The 21,265-nt window shown below is 41.6% G+C and overlaps 2 protein-coding genes across 5 annotated transcripts; one reads left to right on the forward strand and one right to left on the reverse strand.

Annotated features, from left to right (window-relative positions):
* Positions 1–1,709: 1,709 nt before the first annotated feature.
* LOC117220739 (Chromatin assembly factor 1, p180 subunit) lies at positions 1,710–19,950 on the reverse strand. Of its 3 annotated transcripts, none has more exons than XM_033470995.2 (10): positions 19,862–19,950; positions 19,311–19,403; positions 18,339–19,198; positions 18,146–18,264; positions 17,656–18,074; positions 17,406–17,572; positions 4,749–4,897; positions 4,580–4,631; positions 4,272–4,410; positions 1,710–3,839 (listed from the first exon to the last, which is right to left on the reverse strand). In XM_033470995.2, the coding sequence occupies exons 2-10, from the start codon at positions 19,390–19,392 to the stop codon at positions 2,905–2,907; spliced, it is 2,922 nt and encodes a 973-aa protein (XP_033326886.2). In that variant the 5' UTR covers positions 19,393–19,403; positions 19,862–19,950; the 3' UTR covers positions 1,710–2,904. The 3 variants fall into 3 exon arrangements, with proteins under 3 accessions (XP_033326886.2, XP_033326884.2, XP_033326883.2); XM_033470993.2 differs by having other exon boundaries at positions 19,729–19,926; XM_033470992.2 differs by having other exon boundaries at positions 19,644–19,926.
* LOC117220740 (uncharacterized) lies at positions 5,433–17,273 on the forward strand. Of its 2 annotated transcripts, none has more exons than XM_033470997.2 (5): positions 5,433–6,425; positions 14,817–15,078; positions 15,546–15,773; positions 16,006–16,148; positions 16,592–17,273. In XM_033470997.2, the coding sequence occupies exons 2-5, from the start codon at positions 14,817–14,819 to the stop codon at positions 16,889–16,891; spliced, it is 933 nt and encodes a 310-aa protein (XP_033326888.1). In that variant the 5' UTR covers positions 5,433–6,425; the 3' UTR covers positions 16,892–17,273. The 2 variants fall into 2 exon arrangements, with proteins under 2 accessions (XP_033326888.1, XP_033326887.1); XM_033470996.2 differs by lacking the exon at positions 5,433–6,425 and adding an exon at positions 11,974–13,954.
* Positions 19,951–21,265: the final 1,315 nt, after the last annotated feature.

Here is a 21,265-nt window from a genome sequence, read left to right on the forward strand (position 1 = left end):
CCTCCCTCCATTCCAGGGTGGAGAACCTCCCTCCTCCTCCTCCTCCTCCTCCTCCTCCACCTCGTCTTCGTCCTCCTCCACCTCCGTCTCTACCTCCTGGAGCCCCTCGCCGTCCTTCCGTCCCGTCGATGCTTCTCGTCTCGGATCCGACAGGGAGGATCGCACAGCTGGGAGGAAAGGAGGGCCGAACACTCTCGGCATCCTCTCGCTCCTCGCGAAGATCCGTGAGTCCGAGATCTGGGGATGGTGCGAGGCGGCCGCCTCTCTATCCTCTCATTAATATCCGGAGACACGACCTCGGGAGGTCTGAGCCGGTCTACCCGACCCGCAATCCTCATTGGCTGCGATCCTCAGCCTGCTGATGCTCCTATGCGACATCACGACTCGTCCACGTGCAGCATTCGCGATCCTCTTGATTCCATTCGCAGAAATCATGGTTGCGATTCGATCCAAATTTCTTCGATGAGCCGCGGCGCTTTCCCTGTGAAGCGAAAATGGGAAAGTTAATTTTCTTGTTGGTGGTTAATTAAATTAATTTTCTTGATCATGTACGTAAATTTAAAGTCGACATTAACTTGTCTAAAAAGTTTTCTCGTTCTTCCTTTCAGTGGGACGATGATGTTAATAACAATGAAATGGTGGAAACAATGAAAAATAAATATTCTGAATTAGTAAGGTCGCTAAGAGATGTCTCCGAGTAAAATTAGTAACAATCTTTGTTGCCTCGAGCTTGATTCAATTGATCGAGGGTTCCCTGCAAGCATTATGCCATCAAACACGCCATCCCTTGCAAGAGGATACTACGAAGAGCTTAACGATGAAAAGCTGTCTCTTATCTGAGTTTCGAAGATAAATTTATGGATCAAGGTTCTATTTTTGCAAATTATTACGGAGAAAGTGAAAAGGTTTACGAGCTGACTTCGCTGGTTATTTTAAAGCTGGAGAAAGATATGGTCGGCCGATAGGGTCGTAACGCAGCGTTCAAATAAGACGCGCTTTCAACCGGCCACCGATAATCGGATGCTGAGCAAAAGTTTCTCTATAGACCATTCTGTTGGAACTCCGGTGCACGGTTCGCCGGAATGCAATTCCGTGTTCCGCGAAACCGACGCGATGCATTAGCCAAAGCTCGAATGTTACGGCCTCGACGAAACTTTTTGGTCGGCGGAATCCCCCGGATAATTCACATTACCGAAACACAGATTATTCCTTTTATGGTCGACGGAAACTCGCGAAAAATCCGCGGAGAAAAAAATCCTGCGATTCGGACGCGAGTTGTCTTTGAACTGGGGGTGTAACTACCCTGGAAACTAATTGCAAGCGAATCCATTCGAACCACCAGATAAATCGTTGGGAAAAAATTCGGAACGAATTAAAAATCTTATTCCCACAAATCCAGCGAAATCGATATAAGTAGAAATGAAATATTATTTACTGTACTTATTAGTTGTCGAAATCTATAATTAAATTAGCAGCTTAAATGTGGAAATTGAGAATAGTTCAAGAGTTGAATTGATTGCGAGCGTAAATAAATATTTCCAATACCTAACAGTAGAACTTCGGAGCAATCTGAACTTATAACTTTATGAATAATTTAAAAAATGTAGAAACGAAGAATAATCTAAGAGCCATTTTATAGCTTCGAAGAAGTTTCTCAGTTACTAATTAAATGAAAGCAAAACAGGACAGGAATTAATTCGGAAATCGTATAGATATTATGAAATTTATTCACTAATTTGTATTATAAAAGTATAATAGCTAGTAGTTGGCGACGCCTTAGTTACTTCACTCGTTTTGATCATTTCCCCACGAGATTCTTTTGCCGTTCGTACACACCTAAATCCCGCGCATTCTATCGTAATATACTCTGAGATTTTCCTAATTACACGGTCCTCTAATAGACATCGATCAATCTAATAAACATCAATAAAACTTTCGCGAAACGCGATCGTTCTACCGATTTCTCGGATTAAAAATTTTCACTAACGACAGATTCAACAAGCGTCAATATAATAGCAGCCTTACGTTTATTTATTTGTATAAAAAAAGCAGAGTATTTTTCGATTCTAGGCGACTATTTCTTAATCCTCAACATTCTCAAGCACCGACTAACGACTTCAGCTGGAATGTTATTGGTCTGCAATTTAGAACAATTCAACAATATCGTTGAAGGTTGTCGGATTCCCAACGAAATCGATCAGATTTCTAGTTGTCCGATCGAATAGCTTAACACTCTTGGGATCTAAAATACTGCAGGTTCATCGATTTGTTCTAAACGTAGGCCAATCGGGTCGACTTTTAGACACCGTTGCTCGAAACGATTAGCAGAGTAGAAAATCTGGCAAGGCTAGTGATCATCCGCGTTTAATTAGCTTAAAACGCGCGATGATACGCAACATGCAGCAGCTGCTCTGTAATCTATTTCGTCCCCGGAATCGAACGCGAGAATTATCGTGATCATCGCGTTAAAAAACGTGAAGCATAACAACTCTTAATTCTAATAAATATTTTTCGAATTCGTGTAGAATTCTTGAAAAATTCTAGAGAAATTGTTAAGCCAACGTTTGGGCCATGATTGCTACGCCTAAATAATTCTTGGCGCCGTAAGCTCAAAGAACAATGACACGAAGCATCGAAGCAAAAACATTTAGCAAGAAATATTGAAACAATTACATCTCCTAGATAGTACCAGTAATAACAACAACTATGCCGTATATATAGGTTGCTTGCCACCAACAGGACTTTATACACATTTATATACGTAGTTAAATAATTCAATGCGAGAAGCTTACTGCAATTTCAATTCATTTCTCATCATTCCGCCTTATTACTACCCGGTTATCACAAATCCTTTTCATTTTTTTTTCCCGTACAAAAATTGTTCACAATTACACCATCTCCTTCTCAATTGATCTCCTCGACATCCACGGAAGTTGATACACTCCCTGTTGCACTTTTGTTCTCTATCTTGATCTTGATTTGCTTACTACTATTTGTTACCTTTCTCGGACTAACTTTCTTTTTCTTTCTGCTCTTGACTACATTTGGAACGGTTTTGACGTTCTTCTTTTTATCGGCTTCCTCACGTTGATCAACAAGAATAACAATATCGTCATCTGTATCTTCTTCATACTTCTGCGTATCTGCCTTCTTCTCATTGGTGACGAATTTTTTCAAAGGACTGTCTCTGGACGTTGAAGGAAGCTGCTCCTCTCTAGCGACAGAGATCAGGATCGCCCTCTTCGGAGGCTTGACAGGCTTGTCAACAGTTAACTGCTTCTTCATCTCCTCTTGCGTAATCTTCTTAGTGAATTGCGTAATTAATGGCACGTTCTTCTTGTCCTCTTCCTTCTCTTCGACCTCCATCATCATCTGCATGCGTTTCTTTTTCGGTATCAGATTATAGGACCATTGATTCGGCAACTGAAGGTCCTCTTCGAGGTACTTTTTCCGGATGTCTTGAGGGACGTACCAGCAAGGCTTCAAGTGCATGGGACCCTCTTCGGGGCACGAAGTCCACTTTCCCAAGTCGCGAATCTTGTGCATCAGGCTGCTCTTCGAGATTTGGTTCCCCAAGGGCTCGTGCTTCTTGTTCCAGAACGTGAAGAACTCTTTGACTAAGAACCCTCTGCCGTGCGTGTTGCCGTGTAGCAGTCGAATCAACTCTGGCATTGCCTCTGCGGGGAAACGGGATTTTCTGGAGTGTTTTGGGGTCGATTGATCCGTGGTTGTACCGCATTCTGCACCCGCGTCGTTTTCTATTGCCGTTGGCAGGGACACTGGAGTCTGCTGCACCCAGGCCTCGCGAGTCAAGAGGAAGTCCCTGGTTCTTGGAGGAACTAGAATCAGAGATTGGGCTTCTACATTATACTTGATCCTTAGGCTTCCTGTTGAGGAAGATTTTATAAATATGGGTGATGGGGGGGGGGCTTGTCTTTGTAATGTTGCATCATTCTGAGGACATGGCAAACCACGTGATAGGTATTCCAATATTCTCTTTTCAGCGTCATGATATTTGGAGGAAACGCTATTGTTCTGGATTAGGGGTAAAAACAAGATGAAAAGGAGAGTGAACACCCAAAATGTTAATAAAGAGAAAATAGTGCCTGTCGTCTTTGCTTTCAATGGATGATAACATTCAGTACGTTCCACGGCTGGTTTGTCGAGAAATATTAATGATATCAATGCGACACTAAAGAAGAGACGATAACGCGACGTTACGGATGGAAAAGTATGCATGCTAGACGTCCATTTGGAAGTTGAATACTCACCGTTTTCAGAAAATGAATTCTCCAGCCCTCTCCAAACGCAGCCCACGATTTTCGGCTTCAGTTTCGATGTCTTCGTATTCCTCTCGCTCTCGAATTGTTCGCCCAGTACTTTCAGCTTGAACTTGTGCGTTTCTGGCGTCTATAAAATAATTAAATACAAAAATCAATCAAAATTTAATCATGAACATTCACTACCATCGAAATAACTGTAACAATTCATTGGTACATTTCGATAACAATATATGTAGTATCTTTTGGATGGCAGTGTACATAATCTTTTATAGAGATGTTCATACTTAGATACTTACCATGCCTTCCTTATCTTCTTCGTCAGCCCGGAGTTCCTCCTCGGATAAGTATCTGTATTGTTACAAAAAAAAAGGGCAAACCATGAGTTCAGACCACTTATAATCTCTATGAAAAAAAAATGCTAATGGTCTGTTTTTGTCATTTAACAGAATATAATATAACACTTACCCATGGGGAACCATGAACTCGTTATCCACATCGTACTCATTGTCTTCTGGATTTTCCTCGTCCTTTTCTTCGTCAGAACCATGCAGAGACTCGCCTGGCTCCTCTTCTTCCCATTCTTCGTCCGAATCTATCTCGTAATTGAACCATTTCTGCAAATAATAGTAAACTCACGTAAATTTCCAACATCTCGACTTCAAGTGTCTCTGTTACAATTTGACAACTATTGTGATAGAGAAGATTTTCTGAAGCTCGTGTTCTCCGATATTTCAAGACCACTTTTTCAAGTGAAACGTATTTTGACTAGTTAATCAAAAGAAGACTTCAATCGCCCATAATTCAATGACTTTTCAACGACCTTCGGGGATCAAAAACTGATTTCCTCTGAAACAATTTGCAGATTTGGATTCTGAAGATCTATTTCTGAAATATCTAGTTGAAGTTGCAAATGCAAAATAATCTTGGAATGGACAAATTGTTATATTTTAGAGGGGGTCGGCGTACTTTTGTAGCGTATTGTAGCGATTCGTGCGAGGATGACAGTCCATTCGACCGCGTTATCATCAGTTTTCCACACACAAGTTTATTTTAGTTACGATCACGGCCACTGGATTTCACTGGAGTCTGCCATGATTAAGCAGGACGTCGGTATCAACGCGACTTCCTTGACGGGCGATAATCGTGGTCTCTTCTGTTAGTCACGGAGACTATACGGACCTCGGAGAACGCGCCGGTTTCTCTCTCCTCAAAATGTAGATGCTCTTTCCGCGAGCTGATCCGGAATCGAAGCGAAAACGCGCGCGAAAGCTTCCGTTGCAGCTACAGAATTTCCAAAAAAAAAGAAAAAGAAAAAATATACACGAAAATGAAATTCGAACGTGAAGTGCATCGAACGTAATCATCTCTTAATGTTCCGGGCTGTGGCCATTTTGTAAATAATTTTCTGGATCTTCGAACGCCGTAAATCTAATCGAAATTCCAATTCTGGCGAATCTGGTGGATCGTCTCTGGGATTATTGTGTCTTCGAGATTGAAATCGAACAGCTGAGCATATAGGAAAAATTAGATCGATCATCAAATAAAATTGCAAGCATATGTGTGCACGGTAGATTCGAATGAAAATCGATTCCTATTAGAATCGTGTGAAGTCTGCAGACTTCGGTGAACTATCTTCGACATTATTGTGATTCCGAGACGGAAATCGAAAAATCGGATTGTCGAGGCCGCCCACTCGATAAGTGCAACTTGGTAGCTTGTATTTGTAGCTATTTTTATGAATCTATTTAAAGCGATATCGAATTTGAAATGACGAGGCGATGATCGCCCGAGGATCTCGGCTGGTACAGTGACTCCTCAGGAAGAAATTAAGCTCCGCCGAGAAGGATCGCAGGCTGCGGAGAGCGTCGCTCAAGGAAAGTCAATAAATCGTCGGGGTTTTCTCTTTTGTGGCGGGCGGCGGAGCGATTCTTTGTTCGATAAATCAACGTCGATTTCATCCCCGCGCGGGCATCAATTACAAGACGTAGCCGAGACATTAATTTATTATTGGCGGTGCCGCGGATGAGGGGTGCGCCCCGACGTCCATCGAGACGATACGCGGAAAACCGGACGCGCTGCTACGGAGGGAAAGGGCTGTTGCCCTAGCTGAGTACTAGTTGAGCAGCTTTTGGCAGCGAAGAAGTACGTATTAAGGTTACTGGGTTTTCTTACATAAACAAATTGCGATCTATGAGCTAGCATTAGGCTACAGTCGATTTTGAAATGATTAATAGCAGCTAGGTTTTCCTTCGAACATGTTAACCCTTTGCAGCCGAAGCTATTTGAATTCGAAATCCAAAGCACGATTTTTTTATCTACAGTATTTCTATTTTATATAATTAATAAATATTGGCAAGTATAGTTTTTTTTAAATATTAGGGGAACCGGAAAGTTATGTCGTTTGTTTACATTAAATTCAAACAGATAAATATGCGCAGAAACGACATTACTTTCCGGTCCCCCTCATATAAACGAGTCTGATGCTCTTAGGACGATTTTGAAAAATAGTATACCAATTTTTAGCGGCGTCTCAGAGCCGTCACACGAGTGCAAAGGGTTAAAATGTAAATTAGGTGACGGTGACTTGAGTTCACAATTTGGGCGGTGCTGCATCGTTTTCTATAAAAGCTGGAAACATCATTGAACATTCTTAGGCATTCCACTACAATAATATACAAGGTGGACCGCGGAACGTGATCAACTTTATTTATTCCGCTGCTAGTGGATCGATTGGAATATTTTTGAGATAGTGTAACATGGTTTAAGGAGAGCTTTGAGACGATTGCTCTAAATTTTCTGTCAACCCTTTTTTCCGAAGTTATCAAGACCACCTTCAGCTTTTTATAGGTTGATCTACAATCTTTTGTACCCATTTTTTAGGGGATGATGAGACGAATTCAGCGAACATCATAACATATAGTTTTTTCCGAATCTAAAAGATCTTTTAAAAAATCTTGATAACTCACACACAACACAACACACACAAGAAAAAGGGGCTGACAAAAAGTTTGGTACAATGATCTTAAAGCTCTCCTTAAACAACGTTATTTTAGCTCAAAACATTTCCAACCGAAGCACTATCAGCAGAATAAATTAAGCTGATCACGTTCCGTGGTATATCGCAAAGTACAAAATTCTGCATCGTAGAATAATAGAGTAACTCGCTGCACAACGAGAGCTCTGAAATTCATTATTTTGACTCCTCTGCTAATTCTAGTGGTACGCAGTCGAACGGAACACTGCCAAAACTTCTAAAACGAAAGAGAAAATATACTTAATGCGGTACACCGTTAAAAATCCAGCATCGATCGCAGTGGTTGCACTGGCAGCGATCGGATCGAGCGGTAAAGTGAAAAATCGAACTAGCGGAAAGATAAATCAAAGGCGAGAGCGATTAACAACCGCTTAACAGAGACTCTGGCCAGACCACCGATCGCACAGACGTGAATTTCCCATTAATCACGGGGGACGCGACGATCTAAGGATCTCGCCGCGTTGCGCCGACGCTGCACCGACGCGGCATGGAAACGCGTGCAACGTCTGGAAAGATGTACGTACCCCGGCCCAAGGGAAACGCAGTTATCGGTTTTGTAACGCGACGCGTAAACCCGGTCGAAAACGGTGCCTGGCGAACCGGCGTACATTATTTACAACGTGTTGTCACCCGCCGGGCCATCTGTAATGGCTGTTTTATGCCCCATTAAGATTATGCTCGGTGCTCCTCCTCGTGCACACCGTAGAGATCCACGGGATCCCCTGCGCCACCATTGATTTATTCCCGAATCGGTTACGCGTTTTATGGCCGGTGCACCGCTCCTGCCACCGGCCGCCTGCGATTAACAAACGTTTAACGCACCTCCGGCGACAGAAAAAACCACGAGCACGACTCTGTCATGGTGGCGACTGTGCTTGCGATACTCGTGCGGTCGAAAGCCACTTGCAGACAGATTTTGCGGTGCCAGGAACGCGGTAACACGACTTGCATAATGACGTTCGCGACCACCGTTCACGGATCCGGGAAAAGTATAAACAATCTGTTCGAGCTTCTACGAGGAAGTTCTGCGCATCGCGGTATTTCGTTTTATCGCCGGCAGAATTTCCACTCGAATGCCAGACGTTTTAGCGAATATTGCAGACGATTAATTTGGGGAATTCGACGCGGAAACGTCGTTCCTAAAATAGCGATCCACTCGAAGGGAGACTTATGCTTTGCAGAGAATGTTCTTTTTTAAACCAGTTAGCTGTTTTGCAGTCTATTTGAAAATAATGCATACTGCAATTACAGTGCAATTATACTGTACGTGTAATAAATTTGAACCGCTATCCGCCGATGGCCCATTTTTGGGACACTTTTCCAAATTCTTCTTCTTTTAAAAACTGCAACTTCTAAATAAAGTACAGGCATTGAAATAGTGAAAATTTCCGCTATTTTGTTTTAAATCATTGTAAACTTCAGGTTGAAACTGATAACCTCGATTTAATTGTTTTTGTATTTTTGAATTGCGGCGAGCAACGAATTAACAAGTTATAAATAGTGCATCGATAGCCTTCTATTATTTTAATGTGCTTAAATGTGTTTAAATAGCTTCTACTCATTTTTATTTCGTATGCATAAAATCCGCAACCTAGTAATAACCAAAAACAATAACATGATTTGTCTATTTTTACCACAATTTCTGCAATACCACACAGAAATGGAAACGTCGATAAAAGTGTTCAGTTCGTTGAAAAAAATCGCTAAAAAGATCTGAACAGATGCATCTTTAATTTATACTATCACAACATTCGAGTCTTCTTCCACTATCCACATGTTTGGACGCATAAATATGCGAATGACCGCGGCCAAATTACGACTTCAAATAACAAAGACGTGATCTTAAGTAACCAGTTGTTGGCGATGAAACGCACGATCTGCATTGTTCCGTATGCATCGTACAACTTTCCGGATCACGTGCGTCAACGATAAATTTTTGACTCGGCACCGTCAGAATCGTTTTCCTCGAAATTCGAGCGGAGATATCGCACGCGGTTTATCTAATGACGCGATTGAAGATGCCTCTCTCGCTCTCGCGCCGTTTGGACCGTTCCGCGGGCCGTTTAATCGGAATCGAAAAAATTCATTTGACTTCGCTCGCGATGATGATTGCTCTATCTTGCCCCTTTCGCGGAGATTTATGAATTGCGGGCCCGTTGCGTCACTTGCTCGCGCCGATAAAGGGAGCCTCGCGATTCAATTTGCTCCGCCGCGACCGCGTTGCACGCCGATATCCGACCGTGTCATTAATTAACGAGCCTCAACGATCTCGTTATCCGAATAACAGTCCTTTAATCAATCTTCTATGAGAGGGAAACGCGATCTAGCGACCGGTGACGCCGATTGGTCCGAGACATTATTGCGCGTAGACTGCACTCTATGCCAGTTGCAGCGAAAATAAAGCAAACGCATTGTTCTAGTTCCTATAAGAAAATTGGACTTTCTCGAATTTCATTGCATTTTTCATAAACGATAGAAGAGTAACAATCCCCTTGAAATAATGAATCGTACGCTGCACAAAATGATGTTTCTTAAAAATCTCCCCAATTTTTCCAAGCGCTGACATGCCAGATGATAAAATAAAATAGAATTTTGTAGTGTTCGATTAGTAATAAGCGTGGATGAGAGAGGTCGTAGCAAGAATTCTATAAGGGATGAAGTTCCATCGCGAGTACATGCTCGCGTCAAATTGATTGTGAGACCATAATCAGCTCGAATCCTGCTCATGGTAAAACGACACTAACGGATATCGTTGCGTTTCACGTTATGGAAAACAGACCACGGATCGTCGACATCGATCTATCGTTTTCTTTTATCTATCCGATTGACCGCGAGAGCTTCTCTATCTTCGTGCGTCTGCGTGACTATACGCACCCGGATTTCCTTCTCATATTTAATAGCAAGCCTTATTAGAATCCGAATATTCTCCCTAATTGACGCTCGGATTGTGCTCAAAAATGGACAATTTAGGAAGAGGAGATCCGATTATTCGAGCATTTGCAATATTTTTATAGTTGTTGACAATCGATAACTATAAAAATGAGCCGCAAGGCTCGAATAATCGCATCTCCTCTTTCCAAATTGTCCATTTTTTTGCACAAGCTGAGTGTCAATTAGAGAGAATTTACTGTAAATATGAAAACTGTTCAAAATCGATCTCACCGCCAACGAAATTAATCTGTGGAAAGTTGTGCGTGCAATAAATCTACGAAATCGAATCATCGACAATTTCTGAAACCGTAGATTGAATCTACCGACTCGAAAATAACGAATAGATTGCAGTGATCTGTGTACAAAATAAAAATTCTGTCGATGTTTTTATTGTTCTATTGTTCAAGGGTGGCCGAAGCGTCGACCGCGTAACTATTCCTAGTGTATCCCGCCTGTGTCTGATATTATCTATGCTTATTTTAAATTTAGACTTATTTTTGGCTTTAAATCACTGCTTTCCTTACGATCACTTAACACATACGATGCTGGTAGACCGCCGCCCGTAATTTATAAAAACAGGTCGCCCGTAATGATCAAAAGTTTGGCCACCCCTGTTCTATGTATATCCTACCTATAGATTTTTGTCATGGATAAAATCCGCAGCTTAACTCGTTCCGTGCCACGTGTACCATCGATGGTACACGCTTGCATGTTTACTTAGTGAACTGAACAAATTGTTTACAAGAAATTTAGAACCGAAGAATCAATTTCCACCGCAAGAATGGGCGTTGATAAGTTTTTGTTACGTTGTTATGTGTACGAGAATTAATAATTGCACGTAATACATCAAGTTTTAGTCAAATATCAAAGTGTGAAGATTCGAGTAAAAAAAGCTCGGCACGGAACGTGTTAATAACGAACCTACCGTTTCCTAGTCAGGGTGAGCCGCGATCAAAGAACGAGGTCGGTGCAGATCTCGCGTGTGTTCTCGACTGCTGAATCGAACGCAAAATATCGTTGTATCTAAGGTCAGCTTCCCTCGACACGGATAAACGTACTATGAGCGTTTCGGTTGCTGGTGGCACTGACTTCGAGCACTATCTACTTCGTCTTGTCGCTGTAGGTCAAAGCCATTGCATTCTACCGACGTTTCATTGATGCGTTCTTGGGAAATCTGCGATTTGCAGAAAATTCTTGCCACCTAATTAGGGACGATCGCAGATATACTCTTAATAGGCAGGAAAAATACTAGGATTGTGTACAATGCTTAATTCCAAATGGTAAACATTGCGAACCGGTATTATTTCTTCGTTTAACTTTATTGAAAGCTTTCTTTCAATTAAGAATTGTTTTTTTCGTTCCGTAAATACGATAAGATACACCTTACGAGTATACATAATAAATCGTGTGACCTGGACCAACGATGGCCTCATATGGATGGAAAGTCGCATTAAGAATTTCACTTCGTAGTTAGTTCTACAAGTCTGCTACAAATCTACGTTTCGCTAAACTAATTCCAAGAAGGTCTATTTCAAAAACGGAACTCGACCATCTGTCTTCCAAATTAATAATACAGATCTCAATTTGCACCTTTCAAATGAACGTGTAAGAATCTGAGATACTTTTGCTACTTTTGATACTTTTTATTCCGGAGCTGCAAAATTCTATCTCATTTTACTAGACTACTGATTTTATGGATCTATGCTAGGATTGGCGAGGTGAAATACCAACAAAAATGAAGACACTAGAAGAGTTTAAGTATGTTCCAACATTAATTTATTGAAATTATCAAAGGAGGAAATACGGTTTTATTGAACTTCTGAACAATCGATCAAGAAAATTGTGATTTTCCGTTAAAGATTCGCATCGCTAAATTCTACCGCAACAAAAATTTATTAATACTCTTTCTGGAATCGAGTAAGTGGCAGCGTACTTTTTTGGCAGCACTGCACGCCGAGATCCAAAGCTTACAGATGACGAACAGGTCTTCCGCAAGAAGAAGGGCTCGACGCATCGAGCGACTACTCATCACCCAATCAGCCGAACCGAAAAGATCGAGGGCCCGGCGAAAAAACCCGGCATCGCGTGAGTCCGTTGCAAAGATTCGCAACAACCACGGTGCAAAAAGCACTATGCTCCGATAAGCATCGAGAGGCCACGTGCTGCCGGTAATTGCGTTAGAGCAGCGACGCGTCGCCGGCCGATCGCGATCGGAGCGTGGCGAAATTCAGCCGCGGCCTCTGTCTCGCAGAAATCTCGCGAGAGAGCCCGATTATCGGGGGTGGCTGGTATCGTAAATAAGCGAGCTAACCGACCAATTAGCCAGGAAGCCGATTCGCTGGCGCGTCTGACGGTGTTCTGGGATCGGCCGCCGATCCCTGGGGACCGCGACGGTGACGGCGCCGGGTGGCACAGCCTCGATTATCTCCCGAACCGTCGTTGCTTGTCACCACGAATCGTAACGCGTCTTCTGGGCCCGCAGTCCAGTCGACACGAGTCGCTCGAACACGAAACTACCCGGTCCCACGACAGGGTTGGCCGAGAACGCACGTCCGAGTGTTCGCCAGCCTTCGGAAGATTAGAGAAGCTCGGGCTCTGAGGGACTCCGACAGTGAACGGTGATCGACGCTTGGTCTTTTCGATTCTTTCCCTGATTCGCTGACTTCGTGCTACATCGTAATTGTCTGTATTAGTTGAATTTAATAGAACCTTCGGTTAGAGAACTTCAACTTAGAGAAACAGACTTGTTGCGACTGTTTCGAGGACTTTCTGCCTTTGGAAAAATTTATGCAAAACATTTTGGATACTGAAGCCGAGCAAGGATGAAATTCAGTACTCGAAGAGTCCAATTTTTCTGATGGTTGCAGCGTCCGGCAACTTGCTCGATTATTTTCGCGGCGTTCTTCCAACAAATATACATATACAGGCAAATTTTTACAAACGAATTTACTGTGGTACAGCGATCAGAATTGTTATCGTCGGGACAGAAGAACAGTGAAGATTGCGAAGGAACATCTGCCGGCGCAGTTCCATCTGTTGCATAGAATTCATCGGAGTGGAGAGATAGAGTGGAGATCCAGCAGTCGATCCAAAATAGAGGAAGCGTACAGGAAAAAGTGAGGATTGCAGAGGAAACCAATTGATAACGAGACAGATCTATCAGTCGATTAGATTGCGACCACCGGGAGGAAGAGGAACATCTAGTAGTACAAGCCAAGTTTGCATCGCAGTGCTACTGTGCACGGTCCGATCGTCTAGCCGAAGCGAAAATCAATGTATTACAGCAGGATCCGAAGAGGTTGTAACGTTTAGAAGCTGTTCTAGAGCTCGATAATTAACTCATAGAATTCTATGTTTTCGCTGAGAACTTACGAGAAGTCGATCTAACAGGCTGTAAAATTAACAGTGGAAGATCGATCTTCCGGCGCAGATAGCTCTTGGACGAGGATTTTTAATGTCCTGGTGAAAAGACTGAAGGAAAAGCACGGGTTGGTTGATACTGTACAACAACAGCGGGAGCCTTGTAACAGTGGCAATCGGAAGTGATAATGCGTAGAGGAAATCGGGACAGTGACTAATGGTGGAATAATTGCAAGTGAACAATTAATTAAGTCAAGCAAGGACGACGAATCGATTACATCTGTTCTACCGAAATATTTCGAAGACTATACGAAACAGGATGATCGAAGACGCTACGATATTCGACGTGAGTTCATGCCGATCGATAATCTTGATCAATTTCGATGTTCCAAAATTCATAAAATTAGATGAATGTAAAGAGGAATTTTGTATTTTGCTCGAATGGAATGTTGTTTTGAGAACGGGGACAATTTTTTCATTGAAACTTCCCAATCAAAATTAGTATGATCCGAGGCTTCCGGGTGGAAGCTGTGACAAATTATATCGTACTGGCGCTTCTATGCTGATAGAAGGTATCAGTGTCTCGTCCGATGTTGATGGGGCTGCCTGTGACACGCTGACAATGTAATCGGATCGCTCGAATCTTTTTTTCCACGGAACTGCAAAGTGCTCGTTAATAGCCTCCTATCGCCTGCGTATCGGTCAATTAAAGTTACAAATATCGGAACTGTATCAAATAATCTCATCGGCAGCTACTTTTCTGGGGGTGGTTTTCGGTTTTCTTACTATCGAATATTTAGATTAATTCCAACGAAATCATCCTTTATCCGCACCTCCTTACGTTTCGATTGTTCTCGCACTCGGTCCTCAGAGATCATGTTTCGATCCTCAAAGTGAACGCAACAATCGATCTGTGACAAATGGCCCACTAATTCAATCTTCCACTAGTCACGCATAAACATTTTGCATCGCGGATGAGTAAGCGCAACAAAGACAACAGAAATTTCGCTATCTTTCTCTCTCGCGAACCTGATAACTCGAAATAGAATTGAATTTTAATCGAGAGATATAGAGCGTCCATGGCGCGTGACTTATTGCCGGTATCTGAGCCCGGTCGATTAAACCACGTCGAAGTTCCCAATAAACAAAGTCTTCAGCGTGGCTCGGAGGACCCCGATTAATTGCTACTCACGAATCTTTGCTCGCAGATGACGGACGAGCTGTTGTTCTCCGCGCTGGGCCTGACTACGGACGCAGGCGTCGAGCAACAACTGTTCTCCACAGACCAGGGCACCTTGGACTGCGACTTCGAGGTGTCCTCCTGCGGAACGACGCCTCGCAGCGACTATTCAGAACCCATTGACAACCGTGTCAACAACGCTGTCAACCATTCCGACTACTACACGGATCTAAACTGCCCGACGAAGCTATTGTGGAACGAATGGCCCAATCAGACCTCCGCTTCCTCAGGTACACAGTCGAAACCGCGAACGACAATAGCCTTTTCAATCTTAGACCGATACCGAAACTGATTTCTGATACCTTTGGTAACTCTCTAGTCGTTGAATTTCAGTGTTTTATCTGAGGGCACCGTTAGGAAGGATAGTAAAACTATGTGACTTCGGGGAACTTTTACCTTGAAGACTATCGGCAATATGGGAATAAACTCTCTTGGAATTTATAGGTGAATCCTTGGACCACGCGAAAACACTATTTTTCAAAAAGTTTATACATTTAGTCGGACTCGTATCATTGAAAGCAATGGGTATATTTTAGGTTCAAATGTTAGATTAGATTAGAAGTACTTTAATTGTTTCCCGTGTCTGCGGACATTTTTGGGAAGTTCCAGCGTGACACGTTTCGTAGCCAATCTTTTGTCAAGAGATCGGATTTAATTAGAGAAGTTGAATTCGAAGAACGTTGTTTAATGTGTGCAGGATGTCTGAGCGAGCTGGGCGAGCTAGACTCGGAATTGGAATGGTGCCTAGATAAAAGTTGGAACTCCGGGCTCCCGGAGAGGACACCATTGTGCACCGAGGGGTGCGAGGGTTTTCTACACTTGCCCCTGCCAAACCCTGAACAAACGTTTCAACGGGAAGAACCACTATGGGTGCTTGGGATCGATTTGAGAGCACTCGAGGATACTTTGGAAACGAGCGGAGTAGGTAAGTTTCGAGCAGTGCGGTATTTTGCCAACGACAGATCGCTGAAGATAGTCTAGGTAATTTGGCAACGTTGACTTCGGATAAAAGAACCCGCCAAAAAGATACCCACCACAGTTTCATTGAGATATTTCTTCCTCTTCTAATTAACTCCATTGCAGATAGATCATTTTTAATTAAAGATTTACAGTTTATTAACAACGATTGCAACTTGAATGTACTTGGATGATTGCAGATTACAACAACAATCAATTAGAGGAGAACCTCATCTCGTCAGCAGCTGCAGCGGCACTAGCAACCCACGACTACACTAATCGTACTCTGGCGAATGCAGCTGAAGACCGGTGCTTCCCTTGCACTTATCAAGGATGTGTGAAGGTACGTCAGATCATAGACTAATGGTCTTTGTTATGGTGGTAATGGTTCTTTGTTCAGCTAAAATGTACCTAGGAACAGATACTCTTGAGTCAACTAGGTGCTTGGACACCCATCCAGACTAATACCCTCATTCTTTGTTCTTCGTTACAATGATTTGCCTTGGTAGTCATAGTCAGATCTATTCAAATCTTTATGAAGCAATTCTTCTTTATAATATCTTTGAACCTACTTCTTCTAGATCAATAATAATGATTTATACTACTTACTAAGAAGTTAGAATTTAGTGAAACATTTGTAATCATAGAATAAAATCAATACATTGGTAAAATACCAATCAGATGATTGACTCAAGTATCAAATAACATTTTGAGCTAGTCGTAACGATACATTTGATTCTGATTATTCAACGTGTTAATAATTGTATCTATTCCTGATTGATGCAGGTTTACGCAAAAGCGTCGCACCTGAAGGCACACCTTCGCCGTCACACAGGTGAGAAACCGTTCGCTTGTACATGGGCCGGGTGTGGATGGCGTTTCAGCCGGTCGGACGAGTTGGCCAGGCATAGGAGGTCCCATTCTGGGGTGAAACCGTACCCCTGTGAGATGTGCTCGAAGCGATTTGCACGCAGCGATCACCTAGCCAAGCATCGCAAGGTGCACAGAAAGAACACCTATCCTCTGTTCCACGGTGGCAGAGGACTACGTGGAGGGAAGATGAATGTTCTACCCACGGAAAGCTAGCTACACTCGTTTAGAGCACTCGTCATAAATTGAAGAGTTGTTCCAAAAATCCTCTCCGTGACTTTCTTGCGCGAAGTACTTAATTAAGTATTGTTAACGGTCTCTTAACGCTAGTTGAGACGAGGAAACGACTCACGAATTGAATCAAAATACAATTGAAATATACGGCAACCCTCGCAATCCCTTCTGTTTGTGTAAGATTTATATCAATGCTAAGATTTTTAAAAATTAATTTAAAAATCAATTTTGAGATCAAGATTAATTGCTTTAGAAGAGAATTTTAAAAGAAGTGAAACAGGCGAGCAGAGTTCTTTTGTAGTTTGTTTCTATGATGGTTTACATGACAAGTCTTGAGAAATTATAATAAATAATGTTGAAAGTGTCTTGCCTCGTTCAATGATTCCTTTACAACTACTTACCCGCAACATTTCATTACGTTGTAGCAATATTAAAATATTAGAATAAAGATCTAGCAATACTTTAGCAATGCAATAAAATTCACAACAAAACTCACCTCATCCTTCGAGAAGGGTTTCCTAGGATTTATTATCTCGCTGCGTTTCCTCCATGTGCCCCAATATGGCGGACGTCTGTTCTCTTTGAACTGGAGTAATTTAGTCCTCTGTTTCTCTACGACGATGTCCTGGTTCACAATATTCGCGTTGCCATCGTTGTCGTCATCTGTAAGCAAGTACACAAGATTCAAAACTTGCTACTAAATAAAAATATCTTCAAAAAATATGTATCCCCTACACCGAACTTACCTAAGAGAACAACATCATCGTCTTTGGTTTCTAGCGGCCATGTTTTCGACGACTTGCGTGGAACGATTTTCTTGTTCTTAAGATTGCTGAGATACAGTTTTGCTTCTGATATTACTCTGTTTTTAGTATTATCTAGCGTGTCTTTTTCCTCTTCGCTCAGGTTTCTTCTGCAGACTGGTGCCAGTTTCATGTCCGCTTTTACCTCGAAAGGCATAAAGTTCTGGACTTTCTTGGTGCTCTCTTCTTCCACAGATTTTTGCTTTTTGGCGACGAAGAAGCTCGTGAAGTTCGAAGCTGCCTTCTGCTTCCTCCGCTCCGCTTCTAATTTCTCTTCTTCCTTCTTTCGCTTTTCTTCCTCTCTAGCTTCATCTCTTTTCCGACGCTCAACTTCCCTAGCTTGCTTCTCCTTCTGCTTCAGTCTGCAAAAATGAAAGTCTTTTTAGCTTTCAAAAATGTTAAATATCTTAAGAAGTTTAGTAAGTATTCTTACTCATATTCTTGTTGCCTTCTCTGTATCTTCAGGCTTTTCTCCAATATTCTCTGCTCTTCTCTCTGTCTGCGTTTTTCTTCCTTCTCTTTTCGCCTTTCTTCTTGAATCCTGTCTCTCTCCTAACAAATCAAAAATAAATATTAGTTAATGAAGAAGAAATCAAGAGAAAATACACATAGCCTAACCTATTTACCATTCGTAACTTCTCCTTTTCCTCCCTCTTCATGTCAAAGTACAGTTTCCTTTCCAATTGTTTTGGCGTTAATTGTTTCTCAATAAGCTGATCAGCTGTTGAAGTGCTAGGCTCGCTCGAGTCAATATTTTTTCTACTCGTATCCACATTTTCTGCCAACTTTTCTTCTGACTGCTCTTGGCTTTCATCATCCAAGGACTTGACTGTTACGGAGGAATCATTAGGATTCACAGAATTATTTATTTCTGTCTCCTGTTTAGAGTTGCTGGATTGTGAAGCCACATTGTCGGCTTTTGATTCAAGTTTATCATCAGATTTATCACCCAATTTATCATCCAATTTATCATCAGTTTTACCATCCAATTTATCATCAGATTTATCATCCGCTTTACCATCAGATTTATCTACAGATTCATTTTTTAAAGTTTCTGTGTTCTGAGTAGAACTGCCAGGCTGTGAAGCTGCATAGTTGGCCTCCAATTCAAATTTATTACTAGATTCAACGTTTGAAGCCTCAACTTTCTCCTCAGTTTTTGTAAGGTATTTTGTTAAAGGACTCAGTTTAACTACTGCCTTCTGAAACTCCTTTGGTTCCTGCTTCGAAGTTGTATCCTTATTTTTACTTTGATCCTTGTTTGTAGTTGCATTTTCATTTAAGTTCTCCATGTCACTGTCATCTGCGATATCTATGTACTCATGATGAATACTTAGTTTATCAACTGTTATTTTACGATCCATGGATTTGCTTTTCCTTGAAATTTTAATACCCTTACACTCCATGGATGGAGATGATAATTTTCTCTTTTTGGTTTGTGTAACACTTGTAGACCCTATGGGACTTCGTTGGAATGGTAATTGTGCTGAAACAATATATTCATTCCAAATATGAAACAAATATTCCTAAGAATCATGAAATATGCCTTAATGATAAATATTTTGATTCACTTTTTACACAATGATGAAGGCACTCACCTTGTTTCAGCTTCTTTTTCTTGGCAGGAGTATTCACATCTACACAACTATTATTTTCCCTATCATTTTCCATCATTTTCATCCCAGATGTCTCTGCAAGTAACACAAATAGAAAATACTATTATTTTAGAGTAATAACACATTATCTGTAGCATCATAAAAATACTGGGAAAACCGAATAAATTATTTAATGAAACAAAACAATGAAAGTCAAGATTGCTTAAAGTCATTACTAATTTAATTTTTTTATATTTCACAAAACCTAATTTGGTAAGCCTGCTATATTAGTATAAAAATGAATTTCGATTATAGACAGTTAATTACTTGACTGACCTAAACAAGTGGAAATGTAAACTGTTTTTTATAACATTACGATCTTTTATATCATAACAATCTGTCAATAGCACATTCTTCTAACCTAAGTAATAATCTATTCTAACAATGTATTTGGCTCAGGAACTATCATCGACCACTTAAGTAACATGAACAAACTCGAAAATTATTTAACTACGTACAGATACACAATTATTATAATTAAAAGAACTACTTGCACAAAAATAAAATGTTAAGAAAGCATCATGTCGGTATCACAATCGTAACAACGAAATCCGCGGGAAAATAGACTATGGAAGGGGAATTACACTAGTGCCTCACCATAGTAAGCCAAGGCGGGGGCAACCGGCTTAGAATTATGAAACAGGTAGAGAAACTGCTTCTTCTCTGATTGGTTAACGCTTCACAGCTAAATAGTGCTGCCCTCATAGTTTTAGACAAAGAGAGGAAGTGATGAGTGAGCAAGAGAGCATGACATCAGCACAACACAAGCAAAACAAGTCACACCGACGATCGATTTAGCTTGTCTCACTTTACCATGCTTGCGATCTCACTCTATTCGCGCATCCGTTTGCCTGGCGCTCCATTTGAAATACTTGGCGCGATATTCGACTTGTACTTTTCGCCCAGTAAGATTCTCGACTGCACATCCAGCGTATTTACAAATGTCTTGAAACAGCGACCATTTCTAGAACTATTAAAATTTTCGAAAACCCGTAAGTTACATTCGTAGCTAATGGTTTCTAATTTGTTTAAATTCAGCCATCCCAGCACTTGTCAACTGGGACGGCCAACAAACAATATTCTACTCTACGAGAAGGAGTTTCGTAAGCAACGAATAATTTCACATTTATCAAAGCTAGGAACAAAATGTTGTTTATGGGCTAGATAACATAGGAAATTATATTTTATTATCGCATCGATATTATCACTTTTGGAGTAAATGAAGCGTAAAGTCGATATTCGCAGCCCGTAATTCTCGCGTTTGAACCTCGCGCATACTCTCACGCCCATGCCCGTGTCTCAGATACCTTGCGCCTTTGCAATGACAAAGCAATTCGGCTGAGAAGGCTCCCATCACTACACCCATCTTGCGCACTTCGTGGCCCGAGATTTGGGTTTGTGATCCGTCCATTTTTAAAAGTAAAAATCATATAAAATTGCGAAATTATTCGTTGTAGTATTGGGATAACTGAATTAACAATTTTAGAATTTTCTAAACTAGAAAGTATTATCTAAAATGTAGCTTACGGATTTTCAAAAATTTTAATAATCGTAGAAATGGTCACCGTTTCAAGATGTTCGTAAATACGCTGGATGTGCGGTCGAGAATCCTACTGGGCGAAAAGTACAAGTCGAGTATCGTGCCACGTGTTTCAAATGGAGCGCCAAGTGTACGGATGCGCGAAAAGAGTGAGACAACAAACACGAGATAAAGTGAGACAACCTAGGTTTCTCGCCCGTATGGACACTCACACATAGAGTACGCTGGTTCGTTCTGTCTCTGGCGATCATCTCCCGTTCTCCCTCTAAAGCAACTGCGCGGATCTGGATGCGCATTAAAATGGTGGGGATAAGAATGCTTACTATGGTGAAGCAGAATTGCTTACTACGGAGAGGCG

The sequence above is a fragment of the Megalopta genalis genome, chromosome 9, assembly GCF_051020955.1.
Source record: "Megalopta genalis isolate 19385.01 chromosome 9, iyMegGena1_principal, whole genome shotgun sequence".
Lineage (NCBI taxonomy): Eukaryota > Metazoa > Arthropoda > Insecta > Hymenoptera > Halictidae > Megalopta > Megalopta genalis.

What these genes read in the sequence shown, in the direction of transcription:
- LOC117220740 (XM_033470996.2), top strand. Translation starts at nt 13,928, where the DNA reads ATGATCGAAGACGCTACGATATTCGAC. An exon ending in AAGACGCTACGATATTCGAC is followed by an intron (nt 13,955 to 14,816) that starts GTGAGTTCATGC and finishes CTTTGCTCGCAG; the next exon opens with ATGACGGACGAGCTGTTGTT. An exon ending in CTTATCAAGGATGTGTGAAG is followed by an intron (nt 16,149 to 16,591) that starts GTACGTCAGATC and finishes TGATTGATGCAG; the next exon opens with GTTTACGCAAAAGCGTCGCA.
- LOC117220739 (XM_033470995.2), bottom strand. Translation starts at nt 19,392, where the DNA reads ATGAAAATGATGGAAAATGATAGGGAAAATAATAGTTGTGTAGATGTG. An exon ending in AAAAGGAGAAGTTACGAATG is followed by an intron (nt 18,265 to 18,338) that starts GTAAATAGGTTA and finishes TTGATTTGTTAG; the next exon opens with GAGAGAGACAGGATTCAAGA. An exon ending in GAATTCATTTTCTGAAAACG is followed by an intron (nt 3,840 to 4,271) that starts GTGAGTATTCAA and finishes CTCTGATTCTAG; the next exon opens with TTCCTCCAAGAACCAGGGAC.